The following is a 19,091-nucleotide window of genomic DNA, read 5'->3' on the forward strand; positions in this document are numbered from 1 at the left end:
GTTGATTTTTCTGTTAATTTAAACTTTTTTGTGTTGTTTTTTTTTTGTAAAATTTTTAGATGTTTAATACTTTTTTTTGTTTGTTTTTATGTTTATTTAAACTTTCTTATGTTTAATTATATTTACTTTTTAACAACATTAAAATATAGTTATTTTATTATTTAATTGATTTTTAACATTTATTTGTAACATTAAATAAAATATTAAAAATACATGTATAATATTTATAGACATTTTTATCCTTTAAATAAAATAAAATTGTATTAATAGTTATTATGTCCTCAAATATTAAAAACACATATATAATATTTATATAGATATTTTTATCTTTCTTTTAATCCGAACAATATCATCTCTTCGAATTTATTCATTAGTTTTCTCTCAAATCTTCTTTTTGATGCAAACACAACCTAAAAAATTATTCAATGATGTGAACATTTTATGTTTGCCCACCTAGATTCCAACATTTATTGTCAACTTTTTTAATGAAACAAAATTGAAAACATTTTCTTAACATATTTTGATATACTTGTTAGTGGGAGGAAGAGTAGAATCATGATTGTGTATCAATAAAGAACTTTCCAGTTGCTTTTATATTATTCTGAAGAAATTATTTTTATTTTCATAATCACAAAATTCCCGAGATAATAATAATAATAATTTTCTGTTGCTAACAAAATAATTATAATATATTTTGTTTTCTGAAATATAATCATGTTTGTGAGCTTTTGTTATTAACGAAATCAATAAGAAAGATTGCTAGTAAATCATAAAAATAAAATCACAATGTCATATATACACATTATATACTTTTATATTTCTTTTATTTAAATTTTATTTTTTAATAATTTTTTATATAATAATAATTTATTGATAAATTTCAGAATTTTAATCTAACTAAAATGTCAAAATTCATAAAACTTTATTTCTTATTCCAAATATATTTTATATCGATTACATTTAAAGTAATAAAGTAATAATATAATAATATTATATTTAAAACTGTTTATTTGTTTAATTTAATTAATATTTTAATAAAAGTAAACAGCTCATATTCACTCATTAAAGTACAGTAAATAAATTGTTAATTAACTAATAATTACATATTAAATAAAATATATATTTTTTAATTATTAGTAACATACACGTGTCACATGTTAATAAAAAATAACAAACTACAGAAGACAAAAAAAAAAAAATAAAACACTGTATATGTATAAGTATAGATAAGGTTCGAAAATATCGTTTATATCAATTGTCTATAACCTATATGTTAATTAATAAATGAAACATATTAATATTCATTCAATGAATATTATCATATATATTTCTCAATTCAAATTATTGTTATAAAATACGTAACAAATATTAAATTATAATATACGGGGTTCATCAAAATAATAATTATATGAGAAAAATATAAATATGATAAATAAGACATACCGTAATTATCAACAGTGATCAATTTAAAAGTAGAGAATTTTTAAACTAGCTAAAAAATTGCCAAATTAAATTATGCAGTTATATTTGTATATCTATATATAAATATATATTAATATAATTGGAGACGTTTTAACAATAAGGGCTGAGAATATGGAAGAATAAGAAGATTAGTGTACAAATGATGCATATTTTGATATTCCATTTTAGCGAAAATAACAGATTAATTATTTGAATCTTTTGTATTTAATATTAAATCAGACAAACTATATGTCAATAAAATAAATTATTCTAAAAATTAAATTTTTATAATATATTGTTGTATCTCGTACTTTATTTTTTAAATCTAATAGTTTTAAATTTAAAAAAAATAATCTTTTTTCTTATACTTTATTTTATAAGTTAATGTTTTAGAAACAAATATATTTAAAATCACGTTTTTTTTTTTAATTCTTGCATCTTTTTTGTATTTCACTCCTAAGGATAAAAAAATTATATGTATTTATAGTTCTTGATAAAGATATGATGATATTATTTGTACAAACGGACGAAATACTTATCAATTATCTAATTAGTAATTATTATCCAATAATAATATTTAAATAAATAATCAATTATTTTATTTTAAAAAATAAAGTTTAATAACGTTGTTTGTTATCTTTAATATATCTCTATCGTTTATCAATAAGGAATACCTTAATAAAAATAAAAGATAACATATAACCAACTGATACATAAAACAATAGAGATTTGTATATATAGTATATAAAAGAAGGATTGAAGCACTATTCACATCATAATTTCCATCGTGTGCTCAACTTCACACACAACAGTTCAAAGAGATTGAAGAATCATCTGGGGCTTCACTATTTGGGTAAGACCATCCTGTGTATGTTTTTTTTTTTTCTGTAAACTGTGTCCATAGCTTCTAACAATGGTGAAAAATACAGCGTAGAAGAAGAATTCATGCTTGATTTGATTTAGGTCATGCTATATTATCCATAGAAAAATTTATTTATGTTTCGAATTCGAGTTTTTCTCAGAAGTAATTGTTATCTTGATTAGGTCAATTAACATTGTTCCATCATGTCTAATTGCTCTAGATCATTCGATAGTGAAGACTGTTATGTTTACTAACATTGAAAATAAAATAGGAAAAAAAAAGCGGGAGGCAGTATCTGTACTCAATTATTTTGTTAAAATAGTAAACTGTTTTGGCTCTATTCAAGTCCATCCTGGCAGAAAAACCCTTATAAATATTGCCATGTCATCTGTGAAAAATGCATCTCAAAATTTTCTGATTAAGTTTACAATTTGTGCAGTTTTGTGTTTTGACCAGTTCCTGGTTTCTCCTTTGGTCTCTGGTTACCCAAGCAAGCATAGAAATTCTTCCCATTACCAATGGAACGTTCCCTCTCCTCTCATTCTGAACTTCCCTGTTCCTATGTTCCTATACCCGACGGACCCTACTCTCCGGCGGAGCCTGACCCTCCAAGACACGTGGCGGCGAAAAAGGTGCTTCTCATCTCATCTGTGTTGCTGCTGCTGCTTCTGTCCTTGGTGGCCTTCAATGCCTACTACCCCCATTTTTCTGGAGACGGAGATCATGCTTCATTAGCACCAACAACGCCCAATGAATTGAAGTTCAGCCCTCACACCGTACCAAGCTCAATGTTGAAACCATTTTCACGTGGTGTGTCTTCAGGGGTGTCGGAGAAGTCTAATAACTGGATGTTGAAGAGCAGCAATGGAGAATCCTATCCTTGGAACAATAGCATGCTGTCGTGGCAGCGAACGGCTTATCACTTCCAACCTGAGAAGAATTGGATGAACGGTAACTTCCTTTTATTTCCATTGCTCCGTCTTTTCCTTTTATTTTAAGCTTTATTTCAATGTAGAGTTGAACAGAGTGTTAGTAAGTTTTATAGAATCTTGATTGGGTCTCATCTTAAATGATTATGCATAGCCATTTATGATTGAATGGTGTTTTTTTACAGTGTCATTAGTCGTTTTATTATTTTTGTTTAGCTTTTATACTAGTTATAGTAGTGATAACATTTGACGAAAAAGACATTTTAAGTTTTCAAGGAAAACCTACCAAAAATAGACGGTTATGGAAATTAATTTTATAATCCCTTTCGTTGTCATGGTTGATTGTTACAATTAACCAGATGTATTAATTTTAGAGAAGACGATAGTCAAAATAAAAAATACTGTCTGCAAAGGATTTAGTCGGCGTATTTTGTAGTTAAAATTAATAATTATTGATTAAGATTTTGATTTAATCTATACAACAAATTTAATACAAAATTAAACTAAAGTACTTTGTCCAAATTATTCTTTCAATTTGAAATTGAAAAAATTATATTAGTGTTGTTGAATGTAAAGGATACTAACTTTTTTCTTCTCTCTGTGGGTGTGGCTTCGGCTTGCTGTGCTTGGGGAACCTGGTTTGTCTGCTTCAGATCCTAATGGTAAGAGCACCCTTACATTTTCCCATTGTTTTTACCTCACTTGCTTTAATTTATAGCATGAGAAATAGAAAAAAAGAATATAACATAAAATGAGTTGTGTAATGGAGAGATGAAGACAAAATGTTGTATACTTTTGTAGTATAAACAACATGTCACTTTCTTGAACGTTTGTTAAATTCTTCTCCCTTTTCTTTAGTAGCCCAATAATTGTCCCATTTTTTATACCTTGACTTGGCAAAATTCCTAACATTATTTTATTATGTATATGTTTTTTCTATACGGTCATTGGTCAATGGCTGTTGATCTTCTTATGTGCACAAAATCTAGTAACTTTGCACAATATGGAAACAATAATTAGACTTCCAATTTCTCATAAGAAGTTAGATTTTCGCAAAACTTTGAACGAAATGGATGAACCGCAGTTCTTAATAGTACTCTCCAACAGTCTGGTTTAGAACAGCTTGTTTGTATTACAAGGCAAAGCATTACAGCTATCGTTTTAATCTTAGTTGAAATGCCTCATATTTTTAGCTAATCTTAGATTACAAGTAAACAAATTTTACTTTATATATTTACTTATCTGTTAGATGTTTGGAATTATTGAAGTTCAAAAAATGGCGTTATAATTTTCCCTGGACCACCTTTTTGACACAGTTGTTACAATTTGGTACCGATTTCAGGTCCTATGTACTACAAAGGGTGGTATCACTTCTTCTACCAATACAATCCGGAAGGTGCAGTTTGGGGTAGCATAGTTTGGGGGCATGCTGTATCAAGGGACTTGATTCACTGGCTTCACCTTCCACTTGCAATGGTGGCTGATCAATGGTATGACCAAAACGGTGTGTGGACTGGCTCTGCCACAATCTTACCTGATGGTCAAGTCATCATGCTATACACTGGTTCAACCAACGAGTCAGTGCAGGTCCAAAACCTTGCATACCCTGCAGATCCCTCTGATCCTCTCCTTGTTGATTGGATCAAATACCCTTCAAATCCAGTTCTGTTCCCTCCACCAGGCATCGACACCAAGGATTTTCGAGACCCCACCACAGCTTGGCTCACCTCAGAAGGCAAGTGGCGCATCAGTATTGGATCAAAGCTTAACAAAACTGGCATAGCCTTGCTTTATGATACCAATGACTTCAAAACCTATGAGCGTGTGGAGGGACTGCTCCGTGCTGTGCCTGGCACTGGCATGTGGGAGTGTGTTGATTTCTTCCCAGTATCCAGTGAGGGTGAAAATGGCTTGGATGCTTCAATCAATGGGGAGAATGTGAAGCATGTGGTGAAGGTTAGCTTGGATGATGATAGACATGATTACTATGCAGTGGGGACTTACGATGAGAAGAATGCCAAGTTCACACCAGATGACTTGAACAACGATGTTGGTATTGGACTCAGATATGACTACGGTATATTCTATGCATCCAAGACATTTTATGATGAGAGTAAGGGGAGGAGAGTGTTGTGGAGTTGGATTGGAGAGTCTGATAGCGAATATGCTGACGTAGCCAAAGGTTGGGCATCAATTCAGGTGTGTTAACCTAACCATGATAATTTCTCCTTTTTAAACTACTGCTGTATAAGCCAGCAATAACATTGATTGCATTTTTTTTGTATAGGGTATTCCAAGAACAGTGACACTTGATAAGAAAACTGGTAGCAGCTTACTTCAATGGCCTGTAGCAGAGGTGGAAAGTTTGAGATTGGGAAGCAATGAGTTTGAAAATTTGAAGGTGAAGCCAGGGTCAGTGGTGCCACTTGAAATTGGAACAGCTGCACAGGTTTGGGTTCATGTTAATTTTTTTGATTGACAAGTAGTTAGGAGCATGTAAAGTTGAATGTTATAATTCAATGACACGCAATTTCATCTTCCAATGCAACAGTTGGACATTATAGCTGAGTTTGAGATAGATAACAAATCCTTGGAGATGACTGCACAATCCAATAAAGAGTACGAGTGTAGCACCAGTGGTGGAGCAGCAGAACGTGGTGCCTTAGGACCATTTGGTCTTCTAGTTTTGGCTGATGATGATCTTTCTGAATACACTCCCACGTACTTTTATGTAGTTAAAGGAAGCGATGGACAACTTAAAACTTCCTTTTGCTCTGATCAATTAAGGTATTGGACTAATATTCTGTTCCAAGCTTGTAGTGGCATTGTTTGTCTCTTAACAAGAAAATGAAAGTGTGAAGTTGTGATTAAATACACTGTTGATTAAGTTACATCATGTTTTGTAGGTCTTCTCTAGCAACTGATGTTGGTAAGAAAATCTTTGGAAGCTCTGTTACAGTACTAGGAGATGAAAAATTGTCAGTGAGGATATTGGTAAGCTTTCGTGATTTTCTTGCTCAAAATTTTGCTATATGAAGATGAAGTAGATGAAGTAATGAAGTTGAATTTTTGATGTTGAAAATTAGGTGGACCATTCTGTGGTGGAAAGCTTTGCTCAAGGTGGAAGAACATGCGTTACATCTCGAGTTTATCCAACGAAAGCAATCTATGGAGCTGCTAGATTGTTTTTATTCAATAATGCTACCGAAGCCACTGTGACTGCTTCAGTTAAAGTTTGGCAAATGAATTCTGCATTCATACGCCCCTTCAACCCACAAGAAAGTAATTCAATTTAAGGGACTTAGGACTCAATAACCTTCTGTTCTACTAACCTAAAGGTTAGGGTTATTGAACAAAGGTCCACTCCTGCCTCAATTTTGTCCAAATCTTTTTTCAGTAGGCTTGATTTTGTAAAATAGTTGTGATATTTGTAAATTGTCATGGCAATGAAAGAAATATTATGGTTCTCCCTTTCAATGAAAAAGTTGCTGCACAATATTGTTTCTCATAAATGAAATACATTTTATGATTCATAATCAACCACAATTAGATGTTACTTTTTAATTACCTTAATGTGTAGATATATGTTTTATTATGAGACAAATTAAAAAAAAAATTAAACTTATCATAAACATCTATTATGTTTTAATTATTTAAAAATAAAATGAAGCTTGTCATAACGACCAAATATTTCTACTTATTATTTTCCTAATGAGTACTCTAAACTCCTTAATCACAAACATAAAAGTTTTGGTCTAGTCCCAAATCCCATAATTTACGTGGCATTTTTTGAAAGCGGATAACGCTTGAATACGTGTGCTTCTACTTACCACTTCTCCATTCTTCTTCCACTTTCACCATGAACAATTGAACTGCGACATCTCTTCAAATCGCTTCTCCTTCCTCGTTCCTTTCGTGGACAACCACCGGTTACGATGATGGCGCTCAATTCATTGTCACCACTTTCCGTTAATTCTCTTCTCATATCTTCAAGCTCAACTTCCATGACTTCGGATTCTCATTCAAAGCCCTTTTCCGTTGCCTGCCAATTGAACTCAAACAGAGATCACTGTGAAGAAAGAAGAAAGAGTGTTGGTTGTAGTACAGTGGCTGCCAATGCAGAATCCGGGAAATGGGGGAAAGTGGTTTCGGCCACGTTGGCGGCTGCCGTTATTGCCTTCAGCTCTGACATGTCTGCCCTTGCTGATCTCAACAAATTTGAGGCTGAAATGAGAGGTGAATTTGGGATAGGATCGGCTGCACAATTTGGCTCTGCAGATCTCAGGTTGGTTTATTTCATTCCATTTTATCTTTGCGGATTCATAAATAACACTTTCGGACTAAGTTTTAGGCAACAACAAAACTGAATTGTGTTCGCTAATTGTTTTGCAGGAAAGCAGTGCATGTGAATGAAAATTTCAGGTAATTTTTTATTTCAATTGGCCATGCGTTATAAAGAAATTAGAAATGAACATCATGCAATTTTATTGTTCTCCTTCCTACATTAGCTTTATCAAATTTGTAATCATAAAAGATATAAAAGAGGAAAGGTGGAAAATAGAATAGAGTCAATAGGATTTTTCTTTTTTTTCACTTATGTTTGGTGTGGTAGACATTCATCTTTACTTATTCCTTTGGCCAATGTTCTTTTTTGTTGTTTCAATTTTACGTATAACATATAGAAAGTTTGAGTTAGCGAGACCCTGTAGTTTTCCTTTATCTAATGCAACGTTGTCAAGAAACACAAAGAAACTCTACCGATGTAGACATTCCATACTGAAGATTAGTCAGTTTTGTTATGCTTTTTTCAGCTCCATTGGTTCCTCGGGCTGATGTTTTACGGGAGGCTTTACTTTCATATAGAAGTACTTATCTGGCGACTGGGAAAGTAGCTACAATGTTTATTTCGAATTAACATTAGCAATTTTATGAAGTTCACTATTTTATGCGCACACACACACACGCGATTAAACATAGTAGAAAAGTGTTACTTCAATTAATTTGAATTGTCACTTCATAGAAGTTTATGGAATCTAATAATGTATAAATTTGGAGTCCTCTATTCATAATGATTCTGAATGACTGATACAGAAGAGCCAATTTCACAGCTGCTGATATGAGAGAATCTGATTTTAGCGGTTCAACTTTCAATGGTGCATACCTTGAGAAAGCTGTTGCATACAAGGCAAATTTTTCAGGTATAGGCTTATTGCAATATAAATTCTTCACATCATGTTTTAAATGCAATTCTAAGTTTCTGTTGAGATAAATAAAAAAAGTCTGATACTCAAGTTATCTGATTCATTCACATAATAGATTCTATTGGACCCAAGGTTGATTTCCGTTCAAAGTCATGGTTAAGCCCTGTATATGCTTGCACATCCGAAAAGTGTTTATTCCCTAAGTTAAAAAATATAACCATATATAACTGCAAAATGACATAAAGAACTCGTTTATTTTCTTTATTCAAAGATTGATGTACAAGAAATGTTAAAACATTTGCACATTTGTTTCCTTCACTTCATACATTTCCTGTACTCATGTATACCTTTTACTTTATCATTCTCATGTATCTCCTGATTTTCTTTGCAGAAAATTTCCTGTGCTTCTTGTGTGTAATTTTTGACAGTGACTCTAATTTTTAAATGTTTTCACAGGGGCCGATTTAAGTGATACATTGATGGATCGCATGGTAACTGCATCAAGTTGATTTATTTTATCTATATGTTTGATTTTCTTTTATTTTATTTTAATTTGATTTATATGTGATCTTCTTACCTTTGGTTTACAGGTTTTAAACGAAGCCAATCTCACTAATGCCATCCTCCTTAGAACAGTCCTCACACGGAGTGACCTTGGGGGTGCCATCATCGAAGGTGCTGACTTTAGTGATGCTGTGTTGGACCTTCCCCAAAAGCAGGTATGACCATTGATGTCCTATTAAAGGAATGGATCCTCTAATGTGAATTGGAAGATGATTTAATTCTCTCAAATTTAAGAATTTCCAATCCCCTCATCCCTTTCCATTCCAAAGAGTAACAAAGATCAATCCCCGCATGTTTTCTTCCATTATCACTTTCCTTTTTTATTGTTCTCAAGTGACACAAATATTCTAACATAGACTCAATCATGACCTTATAACAACAACCAGATATCTTTTTTTATCAATTCTTTTGCTACCCTTTCAAATAATAGGATCTTTGTAAAAGGATAGATAATTACTAAATCATAAATATGGTTGTAAATTTTTCGACAGATTCTTATGTTCATATGGCCCTTTTTAGTTTCTTTTCTCTCTTCCATGATCTCTCCTATGTACTGTTGTGATCGAAATGCTTTGTCAGAGCATAATTTTTATCCAAGGTGACACTGATATGACGTAGACTGTTTGATTAATTTGTATAGGCTTTATGCAAGTATGCCAGTGGCACAAATCCTGTTACAGGAGTGAGCACAAGAGTAAGCTTAGGTTGTGGAAACAAACGACGAAATGCTTATGGCTCCCCATCATCTCCCCTTTTAAGTGCTCCACCACAGAAACTGCTTGACCGAGATGGTTTCTGTGATGAAGCAACAGGACTTTGCGATGCAAAGTAGTTACTCAGAGTAATCCTTGCTACAAGGCCATAGTCGTGTAAATATATCAGAGACTATAATTGAGGTCTGTTTGCCTTTTGGACTTCTGAGAGCATACCCGCATTCATGAAATGATGCCACTTCTTGAATCTATGTTGGGTATTGTTGGCCTCTGTTTAACAAGCCAGAACCTATTTTGCAAGTCATCTTACTCCTATACTATGTAAGATCTATGGATATAAGATTATGTTTCGTCCTTTGCACATAATTTCTCATCATTTTGACGTTATGAACCTTGTAAGTCCCATTTCTTGTTTAAGTTTATCTTGCTCATGCACTCACATTCCCTCTTTAGATGCTTATATTCCCTGGAGATTAATTCCACAATTGGAATTATAGCATGCATTGGGCATCTCTTTTAAATCATTTATGATATTTAATTCCTTTATCAAATCTAGCATAGTGATTATTATCAGAAAATTGAGGTATGAAACACAATGCGAAGAGATCATCGTTAACTTTCTATAATCATCAATCAACTTTCATTCAAAACCTATAAGAGCTTGCGTCTGGTAAGACTTTTAACTTATTTGGTTATATAAAGGATTTATTTCAAAGATATTTATTCTTCAATGATTTTAATTAACAATAATAAAATCAACAAGGAATAACAATATTATTTTTAATTGATGTAATTTTTTTCATAATCATAACTTTGCATATTACATTAATTTATTTATCTAAAATACGATAAAGAAGATGGATGTAGGTAACCAAAACATTTACCAAAATTGCACAAGAAAGGAAAGATTTAAAAATCAAAATTTTAAAATAATATTTAGCTAATTAGTAATCCGATTGGTTTTAAGTTAAAAATAAATCAATTCACAAAAGGAATAATTTCAGTCAGTTAGGTTTTAGTTTAATGAAAAGTAATCAAATCAATGAATTAATATAAAGTAATTTAATGAGCATATGTGATTATTGTTTATGATATTCTCATAAGAAATAAAAAAGTACAAGTAAATTATATGTTTGTTTTTTCACTATATTTCTAATTTAATTGTCCTTTCATAAATTAATTGAACAAATTTGACTATGAACTGTTTGATTAATCCATCACAATTTAATTTATAATATTTTTAAAAAAAATAATTTTTTAACGACTAAATTTTAACAATTTTTTCTTACAACATGAAATGTCATTTTGTAAGTGATTTCTCATTTTTTTATTTTTCTATTTCTCTATATTTCTAAACCATTTAAAAGATGACATCTTAATTTGTAAAAGAAAATTATTAAAATTAGTTGTGAACATATCATTATTTTTTTTAATTACAAAATGTTTATTGAGTTTATACTCATGTAATACATGATAAAAATGTTTAGTATTGAGAAAGAGAGACAGATATAAAGAAAGAAACTATTTTTCAGAAGATATAAAAGTAAAATAAAAAAATATGACCTGCTGCATCCTCTCCTTTTGCAATTAGAGCTTCCTTAGAAGGCAAGGTCAACTCAGGGTGAAAGCAACTTTATACTACTTTAGCAAAAAACATTTTTTTTTTTTTAATGTTACAATTGCGTAAAAGCAGTTCACCATTTTTTTCTCTATTTTTGTTATTGTATCAGTCATTTTGTTCTGTATTTTCCATTCTTCCATTTTATCTTTCACCAATTTACGATGCTTTTTGGAGAATTAAACAAGCTCATGTGCGATGATACGGTTATGTTCACATATATTCACATACAGTGGTCTGTAATAAAGAAATCTCACATAAACCCCAATTATCATATTCTCACTATAACGCCGCCTCACAGTGCACATGGCCACTCCTTGTTTTGGCTATGCAATTGATTTCATCTTCTCTGGTGTGACAGAGAAGTGTACCAAGTCAAAGGATGTCAGAAAAAACACTTTTTCATACATCCTTTTTCGGCTTTTTTATAAAGATCAACTGATAAAAAATTTGTAAAAAAGAGTCGTTTGATTTTTTTTTTTAAAATAGGTTCAAGTCGTCATGGCAGACGACATTAAAGATGAAGTCGTTCTTTACCGTGTCGATTTCTTTTTTTTTTTTCCAAAAAATGAAACCGTGTTTTCGGAAGCCGGTTTCTATATATTTTAAAAGTGAAGTCGTCCTTGGACTTGACGACTTCACTTTTTGGTTTTTTTTTTCTTTACACATTCAGCTTTATATATATATATATATATATATATATATATATATATATAATTATATATTATTTAGTTTTTTTTAAATATTTGTTTAAGTAAAAATATGAAAAATAGTTTTAAAAAAATTCTAAAATACTTCATCATTAAACCTTAATACAAAATTAAGAAGATAAAATGATACAAATTAAAAAAATATTAAAAAATTCTTCGATAATTATATTTGAATATTTAATTTGTTAATGTTTATTTTATTTGTGGTTTAGTTAGTCTACTAACTATCAAGTATCATTTAATAAAATACTAAATTTGTAAAATCAAACGAAGAAGTAGAGAACGTTTTGACCAAATCAGAATAAACTGGCGAAAAAATCGCCATCGAGGATGTCACTTTATTTCTCTACTGTAAACAAATATTTTAAAAAAAAACTAAATAATATATAATTAAAAAAAATTATATATATATATATATATAAAGCTGAATGTGTAAAAAAATAAAAAATAAAAATAAAAAAAACCAAAAAGTGAAGTCGTCAGGTCCAAAGTTGACTTCACTTTCAAAATATATAGAAACCGGCTTTTCAGAGCACGGTTTCGCTTTTTGAAAAAAAAAAAAAAAGAAACCGGCACAGTAGAGGACGACTTCACCTTTAATGTCTTCTTCCACCACGACGACTTGACCCTATTTTGCAAAAAAAAATTCAACGGATCCATTTTTACAAATTCTTAGTCAAAGTGGCCCCTTTTTACAAAAAAGCCTCCTTTTTCCCTTCTTATCCTCCAGCCAAGCATGCCTACCTCTCCATTCCTCTCTTTTTGTGCAACTAAACATTCATGACTCAGACTACAGTTTAAACCTGCATTATCATTAACTTCATGCCCGCACGCCTAATCATTCTGTCCTGCCATTGCTTCAAAGCAATTTTAATTCTTCACTCCGACACATATACTTCTTGCCTTTGAAAAACCATGCATGATTACGTGCTTTAAATTAATTTTCTCTGATCCAGGTATATATATATACATATAAGCCATTTACTTTTGAAAGCACACCTCGGTGTGGTGGCACTTTCGAACGCACGGTTCTGCCTAGACCCTCTTAGGTAGCCCCAGCAACTGGTGAACCACCACAAAACTCCTCTGGTAAATATAGAAATCTTTCACTAACTAAGAGAAGCCATGTTTCACGCACAGGTACGCGTAGGTAAATAACAAAAACTAGCTGCTTTAAATATTCTTATCATGTATTTAGTTTATTGCTTCTTATAACTATTAACTGTTTATATAACAATATACCCACAAGTTCTTAGTATAATGAAACCATGTTCTCAAAATAATTTGTTTTTCTTCTTTAGTTTATGTTTACTTCCTGTGATTTGTGTGCGTTTAAACAACATTATGTTGTAGCTTATATGTGCAGAATAACTTATCACTGATTCTATACTCAAAATAAGAAAATACTTCCTCTCTTCTTTCTTTCTCTGCTCCTATTTCTCTCTATATCTCCATTTTTCACCTTCCCTCTCTATCCTGCTTTCTCTCTCTGCTCTCAAATCATTTTTCTTTTACCAAAAAAAAATGGGAAATTACTAAATAAGTTCTACTTTCAATTTTTAAAAGAACTATTTGAAGGTTAAAGAGTGTCTCACTGTCACCTCCCTAAGAGTGTTTCCTAAGTTGCCAACCCTGTTGAAAGCAAACACGTGTAAGTAGAATTTAATTTGTATGTAATATAGATGTTAAAAAGTTATACTATCAATGTATAAAAAAGAATTATTAATTTAATTATTAAAAAAGTTGATAGAATTCCTAGTACCATATGTGATGAGATGAGAGTGTGAAAAATTGTGTTAGTTTCTTATCTACTGCATTTTCAAAAATGGTGATAACGCCTAATAGCATTATTTATTTTGTTATTACTTTTCATTGTATAAAAACATTACATTATTTTTACTTTATTTTAAGTCTAAAAAATTATTTATAATGATTGAAATAAAGATGTAGTTATACAGACCGATCGTTTTATTAAACAATCCAATAACGCTAAGGGAGTGTGACTTACTTATTAATTTTTTAGCCATTTCTATGTTTTTTTGTTGGAACTATGACGAGTCTCTATATTCATTTTTGTCCTATTATAAAAGACAATCTTTTAAAGCAAATAGCCTCTTAAATTTAGATTTTCAACCTCCCTTTATGCACTTGCATGGAAGAAAAAGAGGGAGATGTTACATATTCAATGTACAGTAAAAGAAGAAAAATTGTACAAATATTCTGTTGGTTTAGATTCTTAAGCATTTCAAATTCATGCTATAGACAGAATCAATGAACGGGTTTAAAATACATTCAATCTGGAACATGTTTATGTCAGTATATATAACCTTAATATATTTGTATCACATGCAAATGCATATTCAATTAATGATGAAATCTCTAATGAGCTCATTACATCAAATCTTGCACTGTTCATTAATTGACACACTGTTATCATTAATTGACACAACTGCTAAGAATAATAGTAATACTTTAGGGTTTGTAATGTACAGAATTTTCGTTTTGTCATTGTGGAGAGTGCTACACTGTATAATTAGTATGCATCTTCTAGCTGTAAATTTTCATTTCCACAGGTCAATCTGGCAACCGGAGATGGAAGTTGAAGCACTTTCCTGACCAGTTTCTGGTTTTGTTGATCCGTTTGCTATCACCTTCATCTGTTGAGCCACACTGGAAAAGTGTTCATGGTGACTCAGCTGATTATCCACAAACTGGTCAAGAACTCGCCAATCCATAACATGGTCCATAGATTGATCATTACTAGCATAATGAAACTGTCGATGTTCTTGGGTGAGTGACGAACACTGCAATGCATTTCCATTGTTCTTGCCACCATAAGAGACAACTGGGATAAAACTCAAACCAGTCACAGATTGAGGAACCACGGGACTGTGAAGTTGTGGAAGTTGGAGGAAAGCGTCGTGAGGAATATTGAATTGCAATTCCAACTCCTTCTTGCATGGGTAAGGGTGACGATTTGGTGCATTAGGGTTAGACATTGGCATTGGAGATTCCAGTTCTTGCATGAACGAGACTTGGTCATCATACCAACATGGCGACACGTAATCCCCCATTTTCCTCGCAGTTGTCGTCCGCTTTTTGAACACTCTACACACAACCCACCCTTCTTCCTGGAAACCATTTACAGAAATTAAGAACACTAAACAATCTGGTTATTTCATTTCATTGTCTTTTTCAATCAGAGATGAAGAGAGGAATTGTTACAGAAATTAAAAGAAGGAAAATGAATTAATTACCTGAGGAGTTCCATTTTCATTGGTTTGTAGCCGATACTCATGCATGATCCAGTCAGATTTTTGTCCATTGGGTGCTCTTCCTCTGTAAAACACAAGAGTCTTTCTCATTCCAGTAAGAAAATGTTTACAGTAAATTGCTTTGTCTCTCCCTGTAGCTTTCCAGAATCCTGCTTTTGTAGCTCTATTGGTACGAGTGCCTGTTGGGTACTTCTTGTCCTTGTGGCTAAAGAAGTACCATTCATCTTCTTCATCGTTTCCAATTTTGCATAATTCTATGACACAGAGAAACACAAGTTATCAGTACGTGGTTTATGTACTAATTGTTGGAGTCGAATGATAGGGTTTATCACAACATACCTTGAAGATCCCATGGCTCGATTTTATAGAGATCGATGTCTTTTATCACATCTGGGTCAATCCTTTTAGAAGCTACTTTTTTCTTAAGGTAGTGATGAACAAGTTCTTCATCAGTGGGATGGAAACGAAATCCAGGAGGGACATGAGAAAAAGTGTTCATATCAGCTCTTGATTTAATTAACCTGCATTTGAGGGAGGAAAACTCAAAAATTAAAAGGATCACCATTTTTGTAAAAGGTGTCAAATATATATTAAAAGTTTATATTTTATAAATTGTTCAACATTCATAATAAAATTAGAAGTCTGCATTTTTCTCCAAGGTTTCTACAGATACGATAAAAGAAAGATCTCTACAAGTTAAACTTCACTAATGCTTGATAAGTTTTTATTCTTCAAAATTTTATGTAAATATTTTTTAATTTATTAAAAGATAAGTTTTTATTTTACCTTTCCAGAAGTCTTTATGAGCAATTTTGCGATGTGCTAACAATAAATACGTTACGTTTCATGTATTTATTCAGGCCTTCTATAAAGTCACAGTGCCTATATTATTTAATTAAATAAATTTGTCTTTTATCTTTGATACTTTTATTTAATATCTTAAATAAGTTTCTTAATTATTCAAAAAGATTTACCTTTAAGAAATTGAATGTGTTGTTAAAAAAATAATCAAAGAAGGTATAAACTTATGAAGGATCCAAATCAAAATTCACAGACATGGACTTGGAAATTTTGCATCAGTAACTGCAATTGTAAATCATTCTGCAACATTAGAGGCTGAAGCTTAGAAACCTAGGTTTAGTGGAAGTAAAGAAAAGATTTCAGCAACCGTTCCCTTCCTTAAATGTTTATTCGCCATTTAACTTTCAAAATACTTACTAATTTGCTCTAAATTAAGAATATATACAATACTTCAGGTGGACAAGGTGAATAAACTACCTATATATAAAAACAAGTACAGGTTATATATAAAAGGTAACACAAAAACAAAAATACAAATGATAAAAGTACAGGTTATATATGAACACGTTGATAACTTTATCTGGGAAACATTAACACTCTTTTTCGTAAAAAGACAAACTGAAATGAGTTGTAACACTTAATAGAGAAAGATAATCAAGGCGCACTTTTGTTAAATGCAATGATGCAGATGAGGCATGAACTCACAAGATCACATAGTCATGTGTGAAGAATTCAAATTTATGCAAATGAAGTGACATTTAGCATTTCACTATATATCTTCTGTTTCTGTTTTGGACTTTATTGTTGACTTGAACTAATAATTAAAATCAATTCCACCATATATTTGCATGCCCTTAATAAATTAGATACATTCGCACAATCATCTGCTATATATTGTAGATAAAGCAGGAAGGTAAATTTCCATGTTGAGCGAGACCAAGTTAAAACATGAATCAGATTAAGAACAAGAAAACACAAGTTAGAAACTTGTGCAGATCTGATGAAACCAACCTCTTTTGCAGCACGTATTGAATGTATGCTAGATTGTGGGGCGCCTTCGATGGACAATCTTTATAAGAAATATGGTGAAATCGAACGAAAAAAAGCAAAAAGGGAAAAGAAGCAGCGCTGAAAGAAAGACGAGGAAACACGAGGGTACAAGAAAAGAAGCTAGGTTGGTGGAGAGAGTAGTTAATAACGATCCTCGGAAATTGAAGTGAATCCTAAATGTTCTGCAACGAGGAAGTGTCTGAATGTTGGGTTAAAAAGGAGAGAGATGAGATGAGATCCCGAGAATCACTGAAAAAGAGAAGGAAAGGTTGAAGAATGTGAAATGGAGACGAGGTAGGGTTAAATAGAAAGCAAAAGCATAAGAAGTAAATGAAGAATCATGGAAATTAAAGTAAAAGAAAAAAACATCACTCTCAAGAGTATCTCTCTCTCCTTTCTAGATTACCGGAAAAGCTTTGAGTTCATAAAAGGTGGCGATAAAACGGCCAGAGAGATGTAAACCTCTATCTCCACCCACCACCAAGCGATGGTGACGACAAAACAATCTTTTTTTTCTCCCAAAAATAATCGATGGATACGTAACCCTAGTTCAGAACCTGAAAATTATAGATCCAATAAATCTCCAACCATAAATCACCCATATATAAAAAACTTGGAGATCATATATTTAACCTAAAAGCTTATACATTACTCACATTTAACTCACTGTAAAGCTTCGTACTAAAATTCGTAACTTAACTTTCCCCGCTCAGTGAAAAGGTGACCTTGTGTCACAAAAGTGCAAATAAATAAGTAAACGGATAAGACAACAGTTTCTACTATTAGTAATTTTTAAGGTCATGTTACTTTTGTAATATATCCTTATAGTATTTTTACTACAAAATTTATGTTAGCATTTATTTTTTGGCTTCTTGTCACTCAGGTTTTCATCAGAGAAATAATAATTATTGTTGAGTTAGAAGGATGAACCACCGCACGCGGGCTCTGGTTGTTTGCATTGCATAGTCTGCAATATTTTATGCATAAGAATTTGTGTCTGCATTCAAAAAATAAAAACAAATAATTAAAAAATATTAAAAAGCTGAATTAAAAATAAGTAAAAAAAATAGATTAAAATATTATTATCTTTATTAAATCAGCTCTTAAAAGCTTCACAACAGGGACCATCCACCGACCTAAGGAATTCAAGTGAGACACTTCTCCATATACTGCGCGCATGTGTCTTCTAGAATATGTCATGTTTACAATCACTTTATTAAAACGCACAAAAATTTACGTATAATTTTAATTAATTAAAATAATGTTATTTTAATTTTTGAAATAATCATTACGGAATAATTATAATTTTTGAATTAATAAACGTTTTCTCTTCATTTTGATTAGTTTTGTAAATGTAAATGAATTGTGTCGTGGTGTTTTTGTTTCGCGGTGGAGAGTGAGCCCCACGGTCCCGCGTGGGGATGTTCATTATGATTAGACTCACAATGTCGCAGGGAACTCCTCGTATGTGGGATCCACTCCGTTATCCCAATTTACCAAATTTTCAATTTTCTCCACCACATATGTTTTGATTTTTTTTTCCACTCGTTTATATAGAAAGTTTCAGTAATTTACTTTTATATAATTGAAATTAAACATATTTAATATTAGTAGTTAACATTTTAAAGATATTGGAATATTAAATTATTTGGTTATTATTTTCATTTTTTATTCATTGTAACTATAAATAAATATACTCAAAATTAATAATTATTATTATTGAATGTTCGAAGTTTTAAAGTGACTGAAACTTTAAGGCGCAAACGTGTTTATCCTCTCTATGGGGCTGCTTCTCCGCCTAAAGAAATGGTAAGTCCGGTTTTAACTTGTTTAGTTTCCTCAACTGAATAGAGACGAAAAACGATATCAGTTTTTCTGTTTTTTTTTTTTTGTATTGTTTTCTATTA

The 19,091-nt window shown here is 31.5% G+C and overlaps 3 protein-coding genes and 1 long non-coding RNA gene across 6 annotated transcripts; 3 read left to right on the forward strand and 1 right to left on the reverse strand.

Annotated features, from left to right (window-relative positions):
- The first annotated feature begins 2,719 nt into the window (after window positions 1–2,719).
- Window positions 2,720–6,748, forward strand: LOC114167327 (acid beta-fructofuranosidase-like). Its single transcript, XM_028052387.1, has 7 exons — window positions 2,720–3,274; window positions 3,906–3,914; window positions 4,595–5,451; window positions 5,540–5,701; window positions 5,804–6,039; window positions 6,159–6,246; window positions 6,339–6,748. The coding sequence occupies exons 1-7, from the start codon at window positions 2,842–2,844 to the stop codon at window positions 6,546–6,548; spliced, it is 1,995 nt and encodes a 664-aa protein (XP_027908188.1). The 5' UTR covers window positions 2,720–2,841; the 3' UTR covers window positions 6,549–6,748.
- Window positions 6,749–7,025: 277 nt separating this feature from the next.
- On the forward strand, window positions 7,026–10,165 carry LOC114170260 (thylakoid lumenal protein TL20.3, chloroplastic). 2 transcript variants are annotated; one of them, XM_028055747.1, is made up of 6 exons: window positions 7,026–7,537; window positions 7,645–7,674; window positions 8,344–8,450; window positions 8,910–8,944; window positions 9,044–9,172; window positions 9,658–10,165. In XM_028055747.1, the coding sequence occupies exons 1-6, from the start codon at window positions 7,188–7,190 to the stop codon at window positions 9,847–9,849; spliced, it is 843 nt and encodes a 280-aa protein (XP_027911548.1). In that variant the 5' UTR covers window positions 7,026–7,187; the 3' UTR covers window positions 9,850–10,165. The 2 variants fall into 2 exon arrangements, with proteins under 2 accessions (XP_027911548.1, XP_027911552.1); XM_028055751.1 differs by having other exon boundaries at window positions 7,261–7,537; window positions 8,361–8,450.
- Window positions 10,166–13,072: 2,907 nt separating this feature from the next.
- On the forward strand, window positions 13,073–15,449 carry LOC114173284. The gene is made up of 2 exons (XR_003602482.1): window positions 13,073–13,198; window positions 14,632–15,449. It is a non-coding gene; the product is annotated as an uncharacterized LOC114173284 (long non-coding RNA).
- Window positions 14,360–17,436, reverse strand: LOC114173283 (NAC domain-containing protein 7-like). 2 transcript variants are annotated; one of them, XM_028057569.1, is made up of 4 exons: window positions 17,146–17,436; window positions 15,673–15,854; window positions 15,316–15,587; window positions 14,383–15,189 (listed from the first exon to the last, which is right to left on the reverse strand). In XM_028057569.1, the coding sequence occupies exons 2-4, from the start codon at window positions 15,830–15,832 to the stop codon at window positions 14,620–14,622; spliced, it is 1,002 nt and encodes a 333-aa protein (XP_027913370.1). In that variant the 5' UTR covers window positions 15,833–15,854; window positions 17,146–17,436; the 3' UTR covers window positions 14,383–14,619. The 2 variants fall into 2 exon arrangements, with proteins under 2 accessions (XP_027913369.1, XP_027913370.1); XM_028057568.1 differs by lacking the exon at window positions 17,146–17,436 and having other exon boundaries at window positions 14,360–15,189; window positions 15,673–15,912.
- Between the last annotated feature and the right edge of the window lie 1,655 nt (window positions 17,437–19,091).

This window comes from Vigna unguiculata, chromosome 2 (assembly GCF_004118075.2).
Source record: "Vigna unguiculata cultivar IT97K-499-35 chromosome 2, ASM411807v1, whole genome shotgun sequence".
NCBI classification, from domain to species: Eukaryota; Viridiplantae; Streptophyta; class Magnoliopsida; order Fabales; family Fabaceae; genus Vigna; species Vigna unguiculata.

Coding starts and splice junctions, on each gene's coding strand:
- LOC114170260 (XM_028055747.1), top strand. CDS start 7,188: ATGATGGCGCTCAATTCATTGTCACCACTTTCCGTTAATTCTCTTCTC. Junction 7,675..8,343: donor CATGTGAATGAAAATTTCAG/GTAATTTTTTAT, acceptor TGACTGATACAG/AAGAGCCAATTTCACAGCTG. Junction 8,451..8,909: donor ATACAAGGCAAATTTTTCAG/GTATAGGCTTAT, acceptor ATGTTTTCACAG/GGGCCGATTTAAGTGATACA.
- LOC114167327 (XM_028052387.1), top strand. CDS start 2,842: ATGGAACGTTCCCTCTCCTCTCATTCTGAACTTCCCTGTTCCTATGTT. Junction 5,452..5,539: donor AAGGTTGGGCATCAATTCAG/GTGTGTTAACCT, acceptor TTTTTTGTATAG/GGTATTCCAAGAACAGTGAC. Junction 6,247..6,338: donor AATTGTCAGTGAGGATATTG/GTAAGCTTTCGT, acceptor GTTGAAAATTAG/GTGGACCATTCTGTGGTGGA.
- LOC114173283 (XM_028057568.1), bottom strand. CDS start 15,898: ATGGTGATCCTTTTAATTTTTGAGTTTTCCTCCCTCAAATGCAGGTTA. Junction 15,588..15,672: donor CGAGCCATGGGATCTTCAAG/GTATGTTGTGAT, acceptor TCTGTGTCATAG/AATTATGCAAAATTGGAAAC. Junction 15,190..15,315: donor ATGAAAATGGAACTCCTCAG/GTAATTAATTCA, acceptor AATGGTTTCCAG/GAAGAAGGGTGGGTTGTGTG.